Source organism: Phalacrocorax aristotelis, chromosome 3 (assembly GCF_949628215.1).
Source record: "Phalacrocorax aristotelis chromosome 3, bGulAri2.1, whole genome shotgun sequence".
NCBI lineage: Eukaryota > Metazoa > Chordata > Aves > Suliformes > Phalacrocoracidae > Phalacrocorax > Phalacrocorax aristotelis.
Genome location: NC_134278.1, coordinates 79,209,160 through 79,231,379, shown reverse-complemented (window position 1 = coordinate 79,231,379; position 22,220 = coordinate 79,209,160). Strand labels below are relative to the sequence as shown.

Below are 22,220 nucleotides of genomic sequence, written 5' to 3'. Positions count from 1 at the left end.
ACATATTTCTTGGTAACTGCTGCTTGTACTCTGCTTCACAGTAAAGAAAAGCTTTATAATAGCATCGTGGAATTATTTGAGCAATTACAAAAAAAAAAAACCAAACCACAAAACAAACAACCACAACAACAAAAAAAACCCAAACCCACTAAAACCAAACAAATCCCACCCACACACAAAAAACCCCACGCAAACAACCCCCCCCCCAAAAAACCCAACAAAAAAGCCACCAAGCCCTGATATTTTTGCAGGATGTGATTTTATTTTGTAGTAGCTATAAATACTCATTGAATTAATGATAATTGTATCTGGTTTTTTATTTATTTAAAACTTCCTGTGGTGCAATTCATAGTTTTTTTTATTATTTGAAAATTGTCTTTATCAAGATCTCAGAAGTACAAGAGTTGGTTAGTTGAAATTAATGATATTTGAGTAGGTCAAAGCTATATTCTTTCTCCTTATAATTTGTCTTAGGCATGTGCAGTGAGAGTACATATTTTTCTGTCTAGTATTCATAATCAGCTCAGATACAATTTTTTAGGTCCTATATTAACTGGTGAGAACTGTCAAGTACAGCTATAGGTAATAATTTCCACGGTGTTTTTCAAGTAAAATTGGCATTTTTCAAATTTGACGTAAAATTAGTTGACGTTTTAGCTTACAATGTGACACCTAATATGTGCCTTTTTAGATGTAAAGCAGTGATAGTTCTGGGATATGTTGCTTTTGAGTATGAACATTTTATGTATTAATGAATCTGTCACTGTGGAAAAACAAAAAGCGTGACTCCAGAGCTTCCAATAGGATGGCATCTGCTGTGAATAAACATTGGGGGACAGGAGGAAGACTATTCTGCTTCAGAAGAATTAGGCTCTGTCTAGACTGGGGATTTGACCTGATTACAGCCATTACTGGCTGGTAGAAGCTATCCATTGATACAATCTATAGAATAGATAGGCAAAGCTGCTGCTTGAGTGTGTGGGACTTAACCTAACTAAAACTCTGCCTGATCATGCAAATAGGATTTTGTACCTTTATATTCAGGATTGTTCCAGTGTAACTGCAGCAAAAAACCTGTGATTTTTCACATCTGTGTTTTGGTGAGGCCACCCAGACTATGGATGTGAAGTAGAGGAAATTGATCTTTTGTAGTATAAATGCAACTTAGAGCAACTAAAATAAACATCTATCAATAAGCTAGGCAGAGAAGCATCAACACTAATAATTGAAAGGAGTTCTGCTACATTCTGGGACACAGGATCTAGTTGGCTTAAGATCCACAAGCTAGCTCATTGCCACAAGAGGATTTTACTATGTTGAGGTGATCTTGCAAACTATTAAAAGTAGGCATTTGTAGAAGTAATTCATACTTGTGTTTTTTAATTCAGGTCTAAATAATTAAGTATTGAACGTATATGTATTAAGACCCGAAAAATTTTAAACTACTTATGTAATACTAATTTCTCTGTAGTGCTGATTAGTGTTTGATGCTTTCTTTTGTTCAATACATATGATTTAAATAATATTTCAATTAACCTTTATAGGACAGTTTGCAGCAGTTGATCATGATGTCTTTGCCAAATGTGTTAATAATTGGAAAAAATCCTTTTTCTGGTAAGTTTATTTTTCACTAAGATGAAAACTTATATTGATGTAATAAGTTGTATTACTTCACTGGAAAGAAAATTCATACAGGATTGAGCCTTTCAACAGCAGATTGTGTAAAGAGTTTTAGTAAATAAGTGGTTTAATAATGATGAGTAACATTTTCTTTGTTCACGCCAAAGGTCCACACTTCACAAAATGTGTTCTGTCCCAGCCTCAGTGCTGGATGTCGTTAGGATTTCTACTGAAGCAAAGTGCATTTCCCGGTAACCAATGAGCCACTGATATGGCGAAGTATAAGTTTCATGTATTCCCATGTATTCCCAGCTACTAGACTTTCAACTTTCTTTACCTAAGACACCCCTGCGAAAATTGGCAGTTTAAGCAATTTGGATCTACCTCCTTCCTAATCCTTCTTTTTCTTCCCCCAAAACTCTCCTGCTTCTCTTACATCGTTACCTGAAAAATATTGCAATTACCTTCTTGCTCTCTCCCTTGAACTGACACTGTCTTTTCCATACTCCCACCTTCTCTGCTTCCAGCTCTGACAGTTGCAATTTTCACACCAAGAAAATTAGCCTCTATGGACCCAGCTGACTATCCACAGCCACTTGGGAATCTCTGCACCATGCTCTCAATTCCAGAAGCACGGAGCAGACACACCTGGCCTGCATGGAGCCACTATGGATTGGGCAGAATTTATTTACTTGGGTCTAATGTGTCCCAGGTGTTCTACATCTGATGTTCTAGCACCTCAGCAGAGAGGTTAGGAACTACTCTAACAGGCTGTGTAGCTTCCCCTGGCTTTTTTCTTTATTTAAGATGTCTTACTTGCCATGCTTCCGTGTATGTGAGACAAGATTTTTCTCATGAGCAAGAAGAACCATCTGTGCTACCTCACTGTTCAATACCAGGGTTCATAATGTTGATACTTTCCATATCCCATCTGCATATATCCCATTTATGTGGGTAACTTGACGTATTTTTTTATTTTACTTTCTGCTTTTGAATATTGCTGCTTTTGCTTCTGAGGTCACAGCCTTTTAAGTTTTTCTACGTGTAGATGCTGTAATCTGTCATATGCACCAAGAAGTGTGAATGTGATCTCTTCTTTTCCAAAAGAACAGAATCCATCATGCATTTATATTTTGATTCCTCACTTTCTTAAGGCTTTCTAAAGACTCCATGGATTTGCCGAGAGACCAGATTTAGCGGGAAAATATTTTAAAAAATGGGTCATAGTACTGGTTTTGTAGTGACATTTTTTATTCTCTTTAAGATACTGAGACAAAATATGTCTTAACAATATCATGTAGTAGAAGAGGAAATTTTATTAAAAATGCTCTACAAAAACCCACAAAGATAATTTAGTACTCAGCTGTATACATAAAAACTTATGCTTTAGCCATTAATAAGAAAGCTTCTTCCTGTTTTGGGACCTCAGCTAAGTCTGCGTAGCGTTCGTGGTTTGGCAACTGGAACCTCTGGTGGTGTATGCATTGCTGTCCTCTAGGGACATTACTGGGTTTGTGAGAAAATATGGACTTTACAGCAGCATAGCCCACATATTAAAAAAAAAAATTCTCTGTATGGACAGTATTCCTGAAGATGTTTCATATTCCTGCCTGAGTTCATGACAGTTTGATTTGAATCAGAAGAGAGACCTGTTCTTTTGAGTTCCATATAGAACCTTTCCCCTTTGCTCTTGCTGTGTCAACTTGAAGAGGACCTCATCCCTACAGGGATTTTTAAGCTTTGTTTCTTTGGTGGGCAAGTGTAGTGACATCAAACCTCAGTGACCTTTTGAGAGACTTGCTGTGTAAATCTGATTGCATCAAGGCAAGCCCCCATAGTAAAATTCAGTTCTCCGATAATGGTTAGGTCCACTAAAGCTTAGGCTGTAGGTGTGATTTTCTTCTTTTTTTTTTTTTCAGGAATGTCTTCCAGTTTTTCCCCTTTGTGCTACTTTGCACTTAAGGAATGATTAGTAGAAAAATAACAGAAGACAACAAATTGCAGAAGACAAGGGTGGATAAGATTTCAGGAAGACAAATATATTTAACTATATTAGAGGTAGTTGGCTAATCAAGGAAAATGCAGATAGAATGCTGGATTTGGGTTTTGGTGATAAAAGAGGTCATCAGAGACTTCATCAAGAAACATTTCAGTTGAGCAAATTGGCAGGAAGCCAGTTGGAGGAGAAAACTGGAGGAGAAGAGTACAGGCTGTGATTGTAAATGTTAAATTACAGAGGAAAAGGACAAAGGAGATAATGAAGAGGCAAATGTTCTTTAATGGGGGAAGAGGAAAGATTAAAACCAGTTCATATTTCTGAGGGAGCAAGCCAGGGAAGGATGGAAGGCTACGGAGGATATGAAAGTCAGGGGTAAGAGTGAGGGCAGGGAAGATCAAAGGGTAGGAGAGGGTAGGGACAAAGCTCAAGCAGCAAGTTGGAGGGTGTAGAAGAGAATGATCCATTTCTGTATTGGTGGTGCAGAGAAATGAAGACAGACATACAAGACAGCTGGTAGTAGTGGGAAGCTGAGGTTGTTCAATATTTTGGCATGTGCCTTCAAGGAGCATGGGGGAGAGACATGGAAACAATATTCAGGTAGGCTTTTAAAAGCCAGTCAATAGATGCTGAAGCACTGTGCAGCTGAGCATCCAAAGAGAAGTTCAGGAATTGCTTTACAAATACAGAACAAAAAAAACCAAAACAAAATGTGATAAATTTATTGGGATAAATGAACGCAGCATGTGAGATGTTGGTATGGATTCCTTCTGTTACAATATTCTGGTTAACCTTTATTAAGACAGGCAGCCAGGTCGAATTCCCCTTCCTTAACTGAAGCATGTCCTTCTGATCAAACAGGTTCATTGATGGTTTCTATTTCTATGTTGAAAGACCTCACAGCACAAGTCTTTGGGGTACAAGTCCATATAAATGATTAAAGATCTCCCATTTGAGTTCATGTTCTTTGTAACGTGTCTTCTCAACAAACCTTTTTTGAAAAATTAAACATCACATGTTCATTGGGATATACATATCCCACTAAAAGAAGCAGATTGAATCCATGTTGAAAAAAGGCTCCCTACTTAATATTGTAATGCACAGAGAACTCCTGAAGCCATGAGGAAGGTGGCAAAGCTTAGGCTCCATCTCTTTCATCTCTGTTTTATGACAGCAGGCTTGACTCTTTACTGAGAGCTCATCAAAATCATTAAGAATTACATATCGTTTTAGGTTTTTTCCTGATTTCTTTTTGATTTCCTCTCTTGATCAAGATGACCTCATATCTGTAACTTTTTGAGAAGGATTTTACATTTACTTCACTTAGAAAATACTGCAGTGGATTAAATCAAAGGATATTTTTTCAAGTGCTTGTAAGTGAATGGTTACATCTTTCTTATGTGGGGGTTCATCCAAAATAGACTTAGTTGCCCAGCATAGAAGATTGCAAACTGCCATTTCAGAAGGAAGGTTCTGGTTGAATTTTCTTTTACATCCTTATAATCATCTTGAGATCATTGGAGATCATCTGTGATTACCAAGCCCTTTAAAAAGGGGACTTTAGTAACTTAGGTCAGGTTCAAGAATGACCGTGCGTACCTTAGTACACACTAGACATTCACTGTGGTGTTTGCTATTTGGACTGAGTGTGAATCTGTTGGTATCAGTAGTAGTTCTGTCGCAGAGTACAATTTTGCAGAATAAAGGTCAGATTTCTAGCCAGACCCAGCAATGTTATGTTTGACAGCATAGCTTTTACCTGTTCAGCTAACAATGAAATAAACTGTTGGCTGAAATCCAGCGTATATTGAAGAAAGGGTGCTGTTAGGACTCTTTTGTTCCTAGATAGCCCAATGGATGGTGTTTTCTGTTTCAGTAAAGCAAAACGACATATGGCCATATAGTTTAATTCCAACTAGCCTAAGCTATTTTGCCATCCATAAAGCATTTGCTTTATAGCATTCATAGTCTAGATATAGCATATATTTAGTAGCAGGACCAAGAACATTTTGAGTGTAAAAAGTAAGATACCTTTTTACTAATCTGTAAACAGAGTTCTTTAACTTAGGCTTCTTTAGGAGATTAAGGTGCTTAAAGCGAGATTTGGAAATATGTTCTGATTTTTTGGATGTACAGATGAATATTTAATATAGGTAATAAGTTCACTTAAAATTATTTTCTAAAGCTAACTCCTATGGCTTGGGGGTAGCAAATAATTTAAGCACCTTTGTAAATATCTCAAGATACCTGCGCTTGCAGTTGAAAACTTGATGGTAGGTCTCCAAGGCACTTTTGAAAACGCCACTCTTCAATTGTGCTCTACGAAGGGCTGAAATGGTGTTTCTTCCATTTGACGCTATTATGGATGTTAAGCTATTTGTTAATACCGAAAGTTGGCACTTAAGTGGCAAAAAGGAGTAAGTTGAAAGCTGTCAAGATGGGGGTTTCTTCATATTTTTGTTTTCTAAACTTGGTTAACATAAATTATATGAAAATAATGAGTAAGCCTGATCTTTTCTGAGGAGTAGGGGGAGAAACTCAAATTACCATTTTACACGTACCATTTTTTTGTTCTTGTTTTCTTCTTAGAGCCAGGTACTGAAGAAATAAAAAAACTCCTCCTGCTTTTACTTGGTTGTGCAGTTCAGGTAAGTTCAATGATGTTTACATCTGTGTGGAATAATTTAAGAGTTGCTGATCTTTTTTCTTACTATTTTTAATACCTGAGGTTATATATAACTTTGACCTTCCTTCCTCTAGTGGTACTATTGCATTCCTTGAAAATCTGGGCATTCTTACAGTTAAAATGGCTACACCTCTTATGTTTTACTGTATGAATATAGCAAACTGTGTATGTAGGATCTCTTAATAGTTTATTAGTTTTAATCATGTGAATTAGCCTGATACTGTAAAGAAAAGAAGAAAATGAAGTACTGAAGAATTATCTTACTGATATATCTTACTGAAACTGTTTCATGTATTTCATAACCTTTTTTGATAGACTGCCGTTCTTATTAGGAAATTTTGTACCATTCAGCTAATTAAACTGAAAAAATAAAATCGGTCATATGTTCTTAATAACTTAAATAAGCAACTTGAGTACTAGAGGAGAACGCTGAAAAAATACCTCTGGAACTCACTATCATAAAACTTGAATAAGTAGTGATTAAGAAACCTCTTCCTTGCCCCATTTCAATAGCTGTTTTTTCTTAATTGCTTTATTAATGTTGAAAGTTGTTATAATTACTGTAACATGACATAAACCAAGTATTTATTGGTCAACAAAATTATTGAAAAATTTAGTAGTGTGATCATTGTAATGTCAGCTTTCTTTTGTAGCTTTTAGAAATAAAAAAGAGGAATGAAAATACTTGTGATTTTATATATGTATATGTATATAAAATAGGTGTCTTTATTTTTAGTGTCAGAAAAAAGAAGAGTTCATTGAAAGAATCCAAGGTCTGGATTTTGACACTAGAGCAGCTGTTGCAGCCCATATTCAAGAGGTATATTGATATTATTGCGCTTTTAATTTTTTTGGAGGTAGAATATCGTATTGTATGATTAATTGTATTTCTTCAAAAGCAAATAAATCAAATGTGATTTGTGTATCTAGTGGTTTCAGTATGCAAAAAATGCCTTTATTTTTTTTTTTTACTTCATTCACAAAGTATTTAATGATGAAGCTCTTTTGGATTACATAGTTAAAGCAGTACCAGGGAGCAAGTATGCTGCTCCAAGAATTTCTTAGCATTACAGCAAATTTAGTTTAATGAATTTTTCATATGCAAATCTATTTATAAAATATAATTCAAATTCCATGTATGTGATATATAATATATATTATGTCATAGACACCTTTTGCTTTTTATTTTGCCAGAAGTACAAGGTACTACTTTCATGTAGATAAACTATTCCGTAACATACAATTTAGTCTATTTTAATTGTTGGGGTTTTTTTGTACCTCCTCTAGAGAATTTAACCCACAGAGTTTCCATTTTATTTTCTTATGCTTCCTTTCTACTCTTCTACTATAAAGGGGGTGTTTTTTCTGTTCTATTTCATTCCGTGTAGGTAACTCATAATCAGGAAAATGTGTTTGATCTGCAGTGGATGGATGTCATGGTACTGACACAAGAATACGTTGAACCTCTCTTGAAAAATATGGCATTACATTTAAAAAGGCTTATAGATGAAAGAGATGAGCACTCAGAGGTATTGATGTGGTTTGTTGCTTAAGAGAAATATAAGAAATCATTTTTTGAGAATGATAGAGCTTACCATTTTTCTAACTAGGATTTTAATGTCTGTTCTGTTAGTATACTTAAGCAAGGATTCCTCACTGCCAGAAAGTTATTTTAGCCAGTTACGGTGTGCATACTAGTTGTTGAATACTGTGAGAAACAAGAGAAGATGATAACAGAGGCTTTTTTTTAGTGTAACCAGAATCTGCAAAACTAAGTAGCATTTATCTGTAGTTGAAAACAGAAAATCCAAAGCTGTCTCAGCTGAAGTATCCAGGAATCAGTAACCTGTCAGTTTGCAAATCAGTCAGGGAAAGAGGCTTGTTCTATTACTGTATCCAGTTGCACAGCTTTGAGTGAACTGGAGCAGAATTCATACTAGGACTGCAGGTTTTACAAGCTTATCATGAGGCACAGTCATTGTACTGTGTAAGAATCAAGCAACAGAAATGTATTTAATAAAAATTGGAAGTTATGAAACATCTTGGTGGTCCCAGATTCATCCCTCAGTAGAGTATGGATATGTTAACTGTCAAAGGAATATTTGGAATAATTTCAACATTAACTACTGTCTTTCCAGTTCACAGTCTTGATAAGAGTAAACTAAAACTTAACTGTGAGAGGAGAGGCAATCCTTTTTGCAACATCAAGGAAAAATAACTTTAAAATACAAGAGTTCTTTATATTAGGGTAACACCTTTATTTATATGATGACATAGGAATATTCCTATAGGTCTCATGCTTTATTCAGTTGGCAAGGATGCTGCTGCTCACTGAAGAACACCAGTTTCTTTAGAGATCTGTATTTATGTTCACGTTCAAGGAATTAATGCCATTTCATTACCCAGTCCATTCTAAGCACTGATAATTTTGTACACTAACAAGTCTGAATTGGAGTAGTTTAAGAATAACCAAACAGCACTGTTAAATAGCTGTGACTACTTGCTTTAGGTATAGAGGTGTATATAGGGCTTCAAACTTATTTTACGGCAAAACTTTTCCATTATTCTTCTTTCCTTGCAGTCTTTGATGTATTAAGGCAGTGAATTATATTAGTTTCTGACATATAAATGGTTCTCTAAACACAATTGCGTGCTTTTTTCCTTCTTTTTTTTAATATTTATTTCTTAGACTATCATAGAACTCTCAGAAGAACGGGACTGCCTCCGTTTTCTACCTCACGCATCGGCAGCACAATCACCTTGTGGATCTCCTGGCATGAAGCGCACCGAAAGCAGGCAGCACCTGTCCGTAGAGCTAGCAGATGCCAAAGCAAAGATAAGAAGGCTTAGGCAAGAGCTGTGAGTACACATAGGTGGCAGAAGTGTGTTGAGAGTTGTGGGGGTTTTAAATCCTGTAGATTTTGCACAATAGTAGTACTTTATAAAGAAATTCTTCATTCCTTCAAGTGTTAAGTTACATTTTAAAATGCCTTATTTTTAGTTATTGCACCCCAGGAAGCATATTTTTAGCACATTAGAATATTTGTGCACGAATGTGACAAATGCAACTTTTCATCTGTGTTTTGTCTTAATTTGTATTATGAATTCTATTGATGTTTTAACTGTAAACATACTGAAATCAGTGAACTAGTGCTGTGGTAATCTTGCATCTCTTGTACTCTGAACTTTCTGAAAAACTAACTATGTTTGAGCAGTCTCTTGAGCATGTTACAACAAAGTAATGGGCTCTTTACATAAATTGTCTTTTTGAAATACTCACAGCTAATCTAATGCAGGGTGGTGTTTTTCTTTTGCATATTGTGTCCATATTGTTGTTTCAGAGGCAAGTTCCTTGTGCTTCCTCTATTGTTCATTATCATTAATGAATATCTGACTGTAGTTTTAATATATAGGTGTTCATATACGTTATTAAGAGACTATCTTTGCAGTTGAGGCAATTATTGGGTGACACATTTGAGCAGTTGTGTGGGGCAGGCAGGCAGGGACTGGAAGTAAAAGCTGTGTCCTGACCATTCAAGGATTAGTGGCAAAAATATCTTTTTAAAAGGAGATAACACTGTAGTGATTCCTTAATCATGCTGCTGATAAGTGACCAGTTTCTTGTTGGAAATTAGAGTAAGAGAGAGTCACCTATGGTTTATGAAAGGTTTTGATTTGATGCAGGTAGAAAAAAAAATTATTAGAATAATTTCCCCCCGCCTTTGCTTCTTTCTGTGTAGAAAATCCCTTGTCTGCACAACACACATTTGCTCATGCCTTTCAATACTGTTCCACTTCTATCTGTCATGCCATTCTAGAGGGAAAAATGAAAGAAAGAAGGAAAATTTTGCAAACCAAACTCCACTAAATCTCTTGACCCACTGCAAACGTGGGTGCGGTGAAACAGACTTTGAGTTTACTGGCTATTTATGGTTATTTATGTTTAACGAATAATGTAATTTATAAAATTAGTAAATTTTACAGCTCGAGTCAGTTAGAGTTTCCAGCTTGCTAGTTCATCCAGTTAAGGGAGTGCTCTCTTCTCCCCCTAGTGCTGACCCCTTAGCTAAGGGGTATATTTCCCTCCTTCACCTCATCCAAGTACTGTGAAAAATCAATACTATTATAACAAAGATTTTTGATTCTTTATTTTTTCATATTCTAATGAAAACCTTTTTTATAGCTTCTATTTTATGAAGAAAAGTGATTCAGTAAGTGTCAGTGGGTACTCTGTCTGTCTTCATAGTCTAGGAACAAATCTGAGCAGTAGTGAAGAGTTATTTAAAGAGAAGAACAATAATAGGCCAGCGGAGAATCTGTTTCTCCCTGTAGCAATGTGTAATGTTTTAACAGAATAAGGTATGTGCAGTTTGAGCTTAAAATACAAATGTTAAATCTGAAGAGATTCAATACAGAGAGTAACTTGCCTATGGTTTAGAAACAGCATAAAGATTTTTAATCCAGCATATATCACAGAGAGGGGAGAAAATAAAATTAAATTAGAAGTTGAAGGTAGCATAAGTCACAATTATCAGCTTGCTGGTCTGCTCTTATCAGAGTCTGTTGATCAGATCATCTCTAGCTGGCTGAATTAAGTATCTGGTTGATTTACTCAGAGGATCCCCTTCCCCCACTACATCTTGGTCTTCGTGAAGAATAGAGGACAAAAAGATATGGCTCTTTTTTTCTGATGTCGGTATTATCATGTGTCTACTGAAATGAGCCCGCCCAGGATATTCTGTAAACAGCTGCACCAAGAAAATTAGTGAAAAAATTGCTGTTATTAGTTTGATTGACAGTTAATAGATAGCCTAAACAGTGAACACTGGTATGTTCTGTATAATTTAGTACAATCCTCCCTAGTCTGTAGCTGAAGCATGCAATTAGGCCAACAGTGACGGCTCGGAACATTTCACATTTTGCACTCTGTTTGAATTCAATTCGTAAATAAGTTTCCTTTACGTGTAGCAATATATTTAAAGTACTAGACTTTGATATATTGACTTGTCTGTAGCATTTGGTATTAAATGCTGCATGTATTTGCTAAATTTAAAATCCTATTCATTCCAGAGTTGAAAATATTCAGCCTAAAAATTATAAATAATCTGGTTTTGCAGTGAAGCTTCATATCTGGTTTAGTATGCACTGCAGTTAATATAATGTCATACAAAATGTCTGTAAAGATTATTTTTCTTCATGGCACCATATGCCAACAGCTGGATGCAAAACAGTGATTTGAGACTTGTAATATAGAAACTCCAAAACTGGAAATTGCACACCTAATTTTCTCTATTAAGTCCTATGTGTTTCTATGTAGAACAATAATAGGAGTATGAATGTTAATAGAGAAGTTATAGTAATCTAACATAATACAGAATATATTTGTATTTCTGTATGTTTTCTGACCACTCAAGTAGAGGGAAAGCTTTGATATCTGCTGTGGACAATGATGTTGCAGTGACCTCTATGTAGATGAACTCTTGTATACTTGTAGGCTGTCAAAGACCTTTTTGAAATAACACATGGTTGCAAAAAGATCATTCAGGGTGAGATTGGCTTATTTAAAAAGAACCTCTCCTAGTTTTGTTTAAAGCAAATATATTTTTTTGTATGATTATTTTAGATTGTATTATACATTTCAGTCCCTTAAACTCTTCTATTTCCCACTTTTCTACTATTCTGTTTCATACTTGTATTCCAAAATAAAAAATAATATAGCAACGTTATTTGAATATGTAATATCTTTTTTAGGGGTATACAATATTGGATATGGGAGGTTTTTTCAATAGTGCATACTGTTTGTTCTGAGGTGCCATTGAATTTTGAACATTAGGTACTCTGTCTTTGAGAGAATTAAGTAATTCCCTTGCACTTACTCATTGTGCACTTACTCATTTTTGAGCATTGAGAAACAAGTGTTAGCTGGGAGTTAAGAATTGAGTCCTGTAAGAACTTTAGTATTCTATGTCAGATTGATTTTATTACATATTTCTGAATAGACTAAAACAGATACTGCATTGTTTCCATAAAACTAAAAGTCTTTATGAATTTCATAACATTATTAAGGTTATTAAGTAGTATCTTCTTTTAAAGAATAAAGGCACCTGAAAACCTTAATTCTTCTCTGTAAGAGAGAGAAAAATTACAAAAGTATAAAAGTGCTTTTAAAATTAACTTCGTATGATCTGTAACAGGGTGCATCAGTGGTGGTTGTCTGGTTCTCTTGGAAAGTATCTGGATGTTTTGAATACATATATTGAAATTATTCTAAGTTTGCTTTTGGATGTGAATCTCCTGATACACATTCATGTGTATTGTCTGGGTTTTTTTACAAAAATAAAATCCCTTATCCCTTATCATAAAGAAGATCCTTTATTACACCCTAATGTTTTCTGCCCCACATAAGTAGGAGATGTTAGTGAACAGTTTAAATGACTATGAAAAATCCGACCAAATTTAGAAGATTAGATATACGTTAGATATTCTTCAGGTTTTAGTCTATAATGGCATACCTAAGTTTTACACTCTGATGACCATGAAATTCTGGATTAAATAAGGGAAGTCTCATGAATCTTGGTATTTTGTTCTCAAATGAGATGATATTTGTAAAGTTTTGCAGTAATATTTAAGTGTTTTATGTTTTCTCTTTTAAGTGAGGAAAAGACTGAGCAGCTCCTTGACTGTAAGCAAGAACTTGAACAGATGGAAGCTGAACTAAAGAGACTTCAGCAAGAGGTATAGATTTTGAACAACTATGGTTTAAAATAAAGATTAGGTTTTTGGTTTGTTTTTTTATTAGGAAGTATGCTTTAATGCCTTTTTTAAAATCTGCACTCTAAATGGGATCTTTTATAATTTATTCATTTATTTGGCCTAGTATGCTGGAAAAATATTGAGTTAGGTTAGTATTTCTTTGATTATTTTTTTATTATTATTTCCACATTCAAGCAATTTACCATCAACATATCCTATGAGCATATGTGTACTGAATTTTTCTCAAGAACCATCCATTCAAATTTTGGCTGGTTTTCTCTATACTTTAAGTCTATGTATTGATAATGAGGGAAAACATCCGATTAATTTATTGTTATGATATGAGCATATAAAATCATTGGGAGTAATTTGAGAATATTATCTATAAAAAAGAAACGCGCTGTTGTGAAATTTACAAATGTTACATACCTCTCCTTGAAAAAGGCCACTGCAGCTTTCCTGGAAATACATCATCTGGAATGAGCCTCTACATTTATTTTTTTGTTTACCTTTTTTTTCAGTATTAACTTATTATATCCCTCTCCTCCTGAGTTAAATAATGAAGCATCTGTTATCCTTCATCGAGTACTGTCCAGTATTCTTGCCTTCTAATTTTTGTATTTTCTTGTTTTCTAGAATATGAATTTACTCTCAGATGCACGTTCTGCCAGAGTGTATAGAGATGAATTAGATGCTCTTCGTGAGAAGGCAATTCGAGTCGACAAGCTTGAAAGTGAAGTCAGCCGGTATAAAGAGAGGCTGCATGATATTGAATTCTACAAAGCTAGAGTGGAGGTATAACAAGGGGAAAAAAATACTGAATAATCATAATTTTTTGTTTGCTGTGGCTTTGCCAAGGTTACTTTGATGACTTAAACACTGGGACATGAAAACAGTGTTACAGCTTCTTGCTCTGGGATACATGATAGTCTTTTGTGATAAACTACAGTTTTTAGGTAAAAATCCTTTTGTCTAATGCCATGCAGTTTCATTTGAAGTCAGCAGTATTCACCATAGCTCTAAGCTAGCAAGACCAGTAAGACCCTCTGTTTAGGATATATACTGTGTATTGAGAAAATATGCTATAATTGTAGTAATTTCTTTATCTTGTGGGTAGAGAAGAGAAGGCACTTTTCTAAGTAAATTGTTGATGAAATAGTGGTTATACACATAAATGAGTATAGGATTACAGTGTTCAATAGATAAAATATACTAAAAAAACCAAAAACCTGCACTGATGTTAGGCGAGAGTGACTTTCAGTTCTGTCATGGCCTCAGGAACTCATTCAGTCCTCCTGCTTTAAGCAAGGTATTTTTATGTACCGATACCAGTCCAAATGAATGCTTGGCATTAATTGGTGCTTTAAGACCTGAGTGATGAAGTGTCTGCAGCCTTTTGTAGCAGCCTCCTTCTTCTCTGAAGACTGTGACATGTCATGTGCCCTCTCTTCCAGCTCTTTGTGCTCTGCAGCCGCACAGCAAAAACAAGGTGTTCTTTCTGTTCTCTGAGTTCTGTCTTAATTCATATCTTTTTTAAAATTGAATCCCTAAAACTGGATCTCATACTCTAATTTTGACTGTACTGGTTCTGAATACAGCGGAAAGATTACTTTTCTCTACACATTCTAATATAGGAACTCCTAAGCAACATCTCAACATTGTGATCTGCGGTAACCTCCACATCTTCTTCCCACTGAACTGCTGCCTAGACATGATACAAGATCCCTAATATTCTAGTTATCACATCTGAAAAATGTTATAATACTAATGACCAATGATACAGCATCCTCTGAAAAAAGACTTCTTTCTTTGAATGTTTAAAAGTTAAAACCTTCTGATGAACGTATACTTCATATGTCACAGTGTAAAATAGCTCCCACTGATAAAAGCGACTGTTAAGGAGAGGGGGAAAAACTAGAAGGCAAAACCCAAGTCTTTGTAATGTTCAGCTGTAGATCCTTCATCCAAAACTTCTAATAATAACTTTAGTCAGAAATAAAGCATATCAACTGACACAGGAGTTATTAGCTTTTTAATGGAAAATGAGATGGATAGTTTTTCCAAGTGAACAGCAGTGTAAAAAAAATTAACAATAGACTGTAATAAGAGATAAGGTGCATGGTGCAGATTAAAACATTGTTAAAAGGGCCTTAGACATTTCTGAAATTTAAAAAAAGTCTTGGTTCCCAAGATTCTTTTTTTTAAGATGACTTGTTCCTAGTCTTGCTTCTGGAAATTCATTTTATCATCTTACTGTGTAATGTTAAATAACCTGTTGAAATTTGAAGTGACTTTCTCAAGATATACTAAATACAGACCTTAAGAGCTGTTATTGAAACATCTATTCTCGAGGAGGCTCCAAAGCTACCTTCACCGCCGCTAAATAAAAAAGGCTTGTAACTACTTTCCACCTCTGGATCTTTTGACAGTGTTTGACATACTTTAAACAAGATACTGCTTTTCAACTTGGGTTCAGTGGTAGAGGTACAGTGTTGTGATTTATGTTCTCAGATTTCCTCAGCGTTGTTGGCTGTTACCTATATGTGATGTGATAGGTTAGCGTACGTGGGCCTGTTGGGAAATCAGGTACTGCGAGTGGTGAGCATTATCACCAGCCTGCTTGCATGTGAGAAGACCTGTGAGCCATTTGGAAATCATCTTACGTATGAATGACTTTATAAACTGTGTATATCTACTACTGTTGTAGGAGGGACTGAAAGCGTATGGAAAAGGGAATTGTGTACAGCATTCGAAAACAGTGGGAATTTCATTTTCATAGAATGTTTAAACTCATAAAAGGCCTAAAACTTGTTTACCTGTTTCATAGCTTGTAAACTCTGATTTTTTTAAAGCATGCTTGAATAGAGACAGATATTAATTAGTTGGGTTTCCTTCATAATAACAATAATAATTATAAGTTAATATTTGTGTAGGAAGGAGTATGAAAGATAAATACATGTTATATTCACTGATCTTTTTCACATTCTGCAGCTGACTGCATGCTGAAGTTTGAAAAGTTTTGTATTTACATCATGAGTAAAATTGACAATTATATGTTTTTACATATTATTTTCATCAGATGCCGTTAAAAAAAATCTTCTATGAACATAAATTGAAGTTGTTTAGAACCTTTAAATTTGGATGGTTGTAATTTAAGAATGTGGTTGCTTTTTCAGCATCATGTCCTGACTTTGGGCTTAAGTAGGTTTGCCCCGTGGCCTGTAAACCTAATTATGGACTGCAGAAAGTTATTCTCATAAACTTTGATCTCTTTCTTGCAATCCAAAGATTAGGGAGTTCAAGATAAGGTCAATTATGGACTCAAATGAGCATCTACATCCGTCTCCAGGCTTTGACAGTGGCCAATAGTAGATGCTTATAGGAGAGGGAAGGAACAGGGCAAGCACTTGGTGATGCTTCCCTGTTGTGCTCTCCCAGCCTCCAGCAGTCTTTGCCTAGGAAAATTGTACTCAGAGGTGGTACTTCTGAGCTTTTTGTCCTTCTCTTGCATGAGCTAGATAACTTCTGAACACATATAAGCCTTTTCATCTACACGTATCATGTAGCAATAAGCTCCACAATTCAGTTACGTGGTGTGTGAAGTACTTCTTATTGTATGTTTTGAGCCTGACACATGTAATTTTTAGTTGATGTCAGCGTTTTGCTTAGCTGTAGACCATATATGTGCAACACATCTTTCCAGATCACCCTTCAAATCACAGAGACATTTATGGTTTGATTATAATTATGAACACCTTATTTAATTTTAATGGTTTAGGGACTATTTAATTTCTCTTAAGTTACGTAAAATTTTCTTTTCCTAAAAATTTCTTAAACTACAGTTATATGATCTTGCTGTGAATTTGTTTTTTCTTTTATAAAAAGTCTGTTACAGCTTCCAAATGAATGTTTTAGCAACAGAGCAACATTTCTAAAACTAGTTATGATGTGTATCAAAGTTTGTATGAATAAGGAAGTACTTCTGTTGTGAGGGATTTTTTTGTTGCTGAATTCTTGCAGGAGTTAAAGGAAGACAATCAAGTGTTGCTAGAAACAAAGACAATGTTGGAAGATCAATTAGAGGGGACCCGAGCCCGTTCTGATAAATTACATGAGTTAGAAAAAGAGAATCTACAATTGAAAGCTAAATTACATGATATGGAGATGGTAAGTGTAAATGAAGGATGACAAAGACAAGTGATACACATTGAATTTAATTTCCATTTTTAAAAAAAGAACTTCCAGTCAGAATAGTGGGGGAGAGGAGAAAGATCTTTGTTGATTTACTAACACTTTCTGGATATGGTTTCCTACAGTAGCTTTGGTTCTGCCTAGGGAAGGAAAAATTGCAAAGGCAGTACTCTTCCTAAAGGCAGCACAGTGTTCAACTGGATGGCTAAAATAGGATGACAAGAAATACAGAGACTCATTAGTAAGAACGATAGGATCAGGTGTTTTTTATGTGAAGGTAGTCAGTTGTCACTCAAATACTTTGGTAAAAGAGGTTATTCATATTTCAAATTCTGGCAATATAGTGAGATATTTATCAGAAGGTTATTCCCAAAATAATTTCTGGGTTTAACCAGTTCTTCTCCAGAAAGTAAATACTCTAAAATATAAAGTCATAATTTGCTGGGGTAATTTTTTATTTGTCTGCTTTTTGTAAGTGGTGATAGATTATTACCTTCTGTTTACTTTCATTTTCTGCAAAATGTTGAGAGTTGCAGCTGCAACTTATTCCTGTTAAAGTTGCACGTGTGGGGAGAGTGGTGTATAAAGAGCCAGGTGAGACTCATCATGGACCCAGTCCTCTTACAGCTTTTTACGTCAAAGTAGTCTTAGGACAGTTTAGAGAAGGTAAAATTTTGCTTCTCTGTCTGTCTATGTGTTATGTGTGTTACCAAGCTGTGTTGTTATTTATACTTTCTTTCCTGATTATTTGGAGAGAAGTGAACTTTGAAAAAGAGTAAGTAGTCATTGCTATAGGTTATGACAAGAAGAGGTGGTGGTTCTGCATATTTTTCTTTACTGGTTGTTATATTTCTTCTAAGTTCTTCATACCTTTGTCTGTTCCTCCCTGCCTCACTGTGTATTGGCAAACCAGAAAATGCATTTTGCATTTCTCTGTGGCATACTAGATACTAAAATGCTTTGTGCGTGTTGAGACTTTTTTTAACATTACACGTGAAATTGTTTTTAAGGAGCGTGATATGGACAGAAAGAAGATTGAGGAACTCATGGAGGAAAATATGACTCTAGAAATGGCTCAGAAACAAAGTATGGATGAATCATTGCATCTTGGCTGGGAACTTGAACAGATAAATAGGACTACTGAACTTTCTGAAGGTAAACAGTAATACCTGCAGATTGATAAAACGATAAAATTGAAAGCTCAGAGGCTGGACATCATTAGGAAATTACAGGTCTTTATTTCTGAAGTACAGAGTGTTTTGTTGGGGTTTTTCTGGTTTTGTTTTTTTTTTGGGGGGGGGGGTGGGGTGGGGTGGGGTTGGTTTTGTGGTTTGGTTTTGGTTTTACTCATTCCCATGTATCCCTGGAGATACAGCACACATGAAAAGTCTCTGTTCTTGTGATTCTTGTTCAGTTAAACAGAGGTCTAAAACCCGTAAGTCCATTGAAGCTTGAACCCTTGAAGAAGAATGGCATTGGGTTGCCATTCAAACTTCTATACTCTATAGCACAGATCATGAATTGTCTTGCTCTACTGTTCTCGAAGTTAAGAAAGATTTGTTAAGGATTCTCAGATAAGGCAGAGTAATTGTTTGCAAAGAGTGCTATGGCAAAAAGTTTGATTCTTCCAGTACAGCGTGCTTCGTCATATGCTGGACCCCATACAAAGGATTTGTGGAAATTGAGATATGCATCCTCAGTTGCAGGAAATGGATCTCTGCTGTGATGAGGAACTGTAGGATGGGTGAATGTTTCCTTTTACACATCTGCAATGTTATCTGTTGGGTAAGGAGGGTGGATCGTTAGTCCTAACTAGCTCTATTCACCAGGAAGGCCCTGGAGGACCGTCAAAGGCTTCTAAATTGCCTAAGTCTGAAAATGCAAGGTCCAAGGACTCCAGGTCATAAGTAACCTTTTTTAATGGTGTTTTTCTCTTACAGTGCCACAGAAATCACTTGGTCATGAAGTAAATGAATTGACATCAAGCAGGTTACTGAAGTTGGAAATGGAAAACCAAAGCTTGCTGAAGACAGTGGAAGAACTACAAAGTGCAGTGGGTTCAGTAGAAGGCAGTGGTTCAAGGATTCTGAAAATGGAAAAGGAAAACCAAAGACTTAACAAACAGGTAGTCATCAGTCTATCTTTGAATTGTGTATGAGTTGCCTAATGTTGCTTGCCATTTTCTTTCTAAAGGGTAATTTTATGAATTGCTGTTGTTTTGGGTTAAGTATTACTAGGGTCTGAATGATGTTATGGTGTTTGTAAGTTTATGGTAAAAAAGAAAACCAGCTCAGAGTTTATATTCTTTTTTTTTTAATTATACTTTTTTACTGATGTAAGAATGCGACCATTTTATTCAGAAAGGTCTTATACCAGTGAGGGGGGAAAAATATTAACATATTGGGGAAATATAGGTAATTAAGGCTTTTTATGATACTTGAGAACATTATTTTAATTTTTATAATTATTAAGCAGGGGAAAGTATGTGTACATAGGTGGAGACTGATAATTTTAAGCAGAAAACTTGGTCATGTGTCCTCATTCATAACTGAGAATGAGAGAAGTTGGGCCAAGGAATTGATGAGCAAGTAAATGAGGGGAGTTCGTCAGGTTTTTCTGTGCTGAACTATAATATTTTACTCTCCAAATTAGGTATATCAAATTTAGTCAGCAATATTTATAGGCAGTAAAAATTGGGGAAAAAACGGGCTAATTACGGTGGAGCAAGATGCCTAAACTTTTTGAAATAGCTTTTACTTCAGCAGATATTTCAGACATTAGACTATTATTAGAGTGGCTAAGAGATAATTTTTTAAAAAATTGAAATAAATCCCTACTGTATTCCATACTGCCCTGCTTTTTCTGATTTCTTAACAGTATGTTATTTTTTGCAGCAGCCTGTGTGCTGCTTTGAGTTTCTGTACAGTACCAGAAAGACAGCTAGGAGTGTACAAATGAAAGGAATAGGTGTAAGGAGCAAGCAATAGTAGGTCCTTCTGGTTGGATGATACTGTTCGTACTGCATTGGATGTCTGGCGACATGTCATTTTTTCACACTCACCCCTAAAAACAATGTCCTGAACAGTGATCACTTCAGCAAAAAGCACAAAGCTGAACAAAATGTGTTATGAATCCCATATACATAAGTCTACTTCCATCTGGACACGCTTTCTCTTAGAACAAACCACTAATATATAGTCTTATGAGACACAGTGACCACAGGAATTCCACTCCCAGTGCCCAGTTGGCAGCTGAGCAGGTGATAGATAAGATCTGGTTCCCAGGCAGTGTCTGACTGCATCCCTGCTGGGGTGATTGAGCCACTTACTTCTCCTTTGCAAAAACCAATGGAAGTGCCATATCCCTGTAAAATGTGCATTGGTCTGCTAAGTGAGGGACCAGGAAAATCTGAATTTGAGAGGGAGAGGAAAGCAAAAGACTGGTCAAACATTAGTATTCTCATCCTAAGAGAAAGATTTAATTCAGGTACTGACCTAACTAATGCCATGCTTTTTGCATATTTCTGATCAATGAACTGGTTCACGGAGGAACAAATCCCATTCTACTACCTTCTTGTGATTTTGTTTCTCAGTATTATTTAGCATTATTATAATGTGTAATTCAGATAACTTGTTCTGAAAGTACACTGGACTTGACTAGGATTGGGGAGTGTGGGCAGTGGAGTTAGAATAGAATAGAAACCTTCCAGCAGATGATTGATTAAAAATACAATGCGTATGTTGCTTCTGAGTAACTAATTATAATTTAGATGTGACATGAAAATGACACTGGTTATTTTCACTTGTAAACAGTTTTACTGTCTGGCAACATTAAGAGAATTGGAGCTATTTGACAAAACAATTGTGTATATTTAATTCCCAAGGAATCATCATCAGTATCTCTTGAACTAGTTAAGTAAGATCAAACAACATTCGGCCCTTGTAAGCTAAAAGGGACTTGGAGGAGCAGTATAAATCTCACTAAAATGGAATTTTAAAAGAAAAAAAGATGCTTGGGAAAACATCCAGACCCTGATAAAATCTGACCAATTTTTTAATGCAAAAGTACTTTACGGATATAGTTTTCTGAGCCAAGGAGAAAATTTTGGCAGAAGTAAATTTATTCCTTGAAGAGATTAATTGTTTCAGATAAAGAATAGAAAACTCCATCTTATTCTTTCCTTTAACCTTCTTTATTCAATTCTATTAGTACCTTCAACCAACTAAGAGTAACCCTATTGTCATCAGTAAGTACATTTAAAAAATTTTTTCTTTTTCCCTAGCTTGAAGAGCTGGAGAATGAAATCAGTCAAGAGAAGCAGAGTCTTCAGAACAGTCAAAATTTGACTAAAGATCTGATGAAAGAAAAAGCACAGCTGGAAAAGACCCTTGAAGCACTTCGAGAAAACTCTGAGCGACAAGTGAGTAGCAGGATGAAAGGTCTTAATGTTGCATTGTACTGTACTGTTCTCCTTTTGTACTTTTTTACAGGCATGAAGGGATTGTAAATGTAGCAGTTTGCCAAAACAACATATCTGCTGCAAAATACTGTGTCTGAGACCTGCAGCCAGTGAGAGGCATGACTCATTTTTACTGTTAGTTTTAGAACTTTTTAGTGTGTTGTAATGCTTCTGTGGCTTTCATGGACTGTGCGTTTGCTATAGTTGCTTAGAGGGTGTAGCTCAGCCAAAACAGAAAATTGGGAGCTTTGGAGGTAAGCCAGACACCTCTCAATGGAGGAAAACAGGTCCCAGACAGCTGGTCAATGTTTGAAGTAATGTCAGAGTATTAATGAGAATTACAGCTGCCTGTCCCTTGAAGGGACCTGACAGAGTCCAGTGTAGCAGAGTTGGTCTGCTCTGCTGCTGACTCTTTTCCTCCTGTGTTACTCAGTCTTGTTTATCTGGGGTAGGAACCATCACATGGAGCTTCATAACATTCCCCTGTACTAGAATGGTTTCTAGCTGTGACTTGT

At 35.6% G+C, this 22,220-nt stretch overlaps 1 protein-coding gene across 14 annotated transcripts in view; it reads left to right on the top strand.

Annotated features, from left to right (window-relative positions):
• The window catches only part of CCDC88A (coiled-coil domain containing 88A), a 76,343-nt gene that overhangs the window by 21,779 nt on the left and 32,344 nt on the right, over window positions 1-22,220 (top strand). For 13 of the 14 annotated variants that reach the window (XM_075088127.1, XM_075088128.1, XM_075088126.1 and 10 more), the window contains exons 5-15: window positions 1,545-1,614; window positions 6,206-6,264; window positions 7,039-7,122; window positions 7,691-7,831; window positions 8,992-9,161; window positions 12,956-13,037; window positions 13,692-13,850; window positions 17,076-17,222; window positions 18,257-18,401; window positions 19,187-19,371; window positions 21,529-21,666. In XM_075088127.1, the coding sequence (XP_074944228.1) occupies window positions 1,545-1,614; window positions 6,206-6,264; window positions 7,039-7,122; window positions 7,691-7,831; window positions 8,992-9,161; window positions 12,956-13,037; window positions 13,692-13,850; window positions 17,076-17,222; window positions 18,257-18,401; window positions 19,187-19,371; window positions 21,529-21,666 (1,380 nt within the window). Of the gene's footprint in view, window positions 1-1,544; window positions 1,615-4,887; window positions 4,990-6,205; window positions 6,265-7,038; window positions 7,123-7,690; window positions 7,832-8,991; window positions 9,162-12,955; window positions 13,038-13,691; window positions 13,851-17,075; window positions 17,223-18,256; window positions 18,402-19,186; window positions 19,372-21,528; window positions 21,667-22,220 lie in introns of those variants that run through there. The other variant, XM_075088125.1, reaches the window with a different exon arrangement.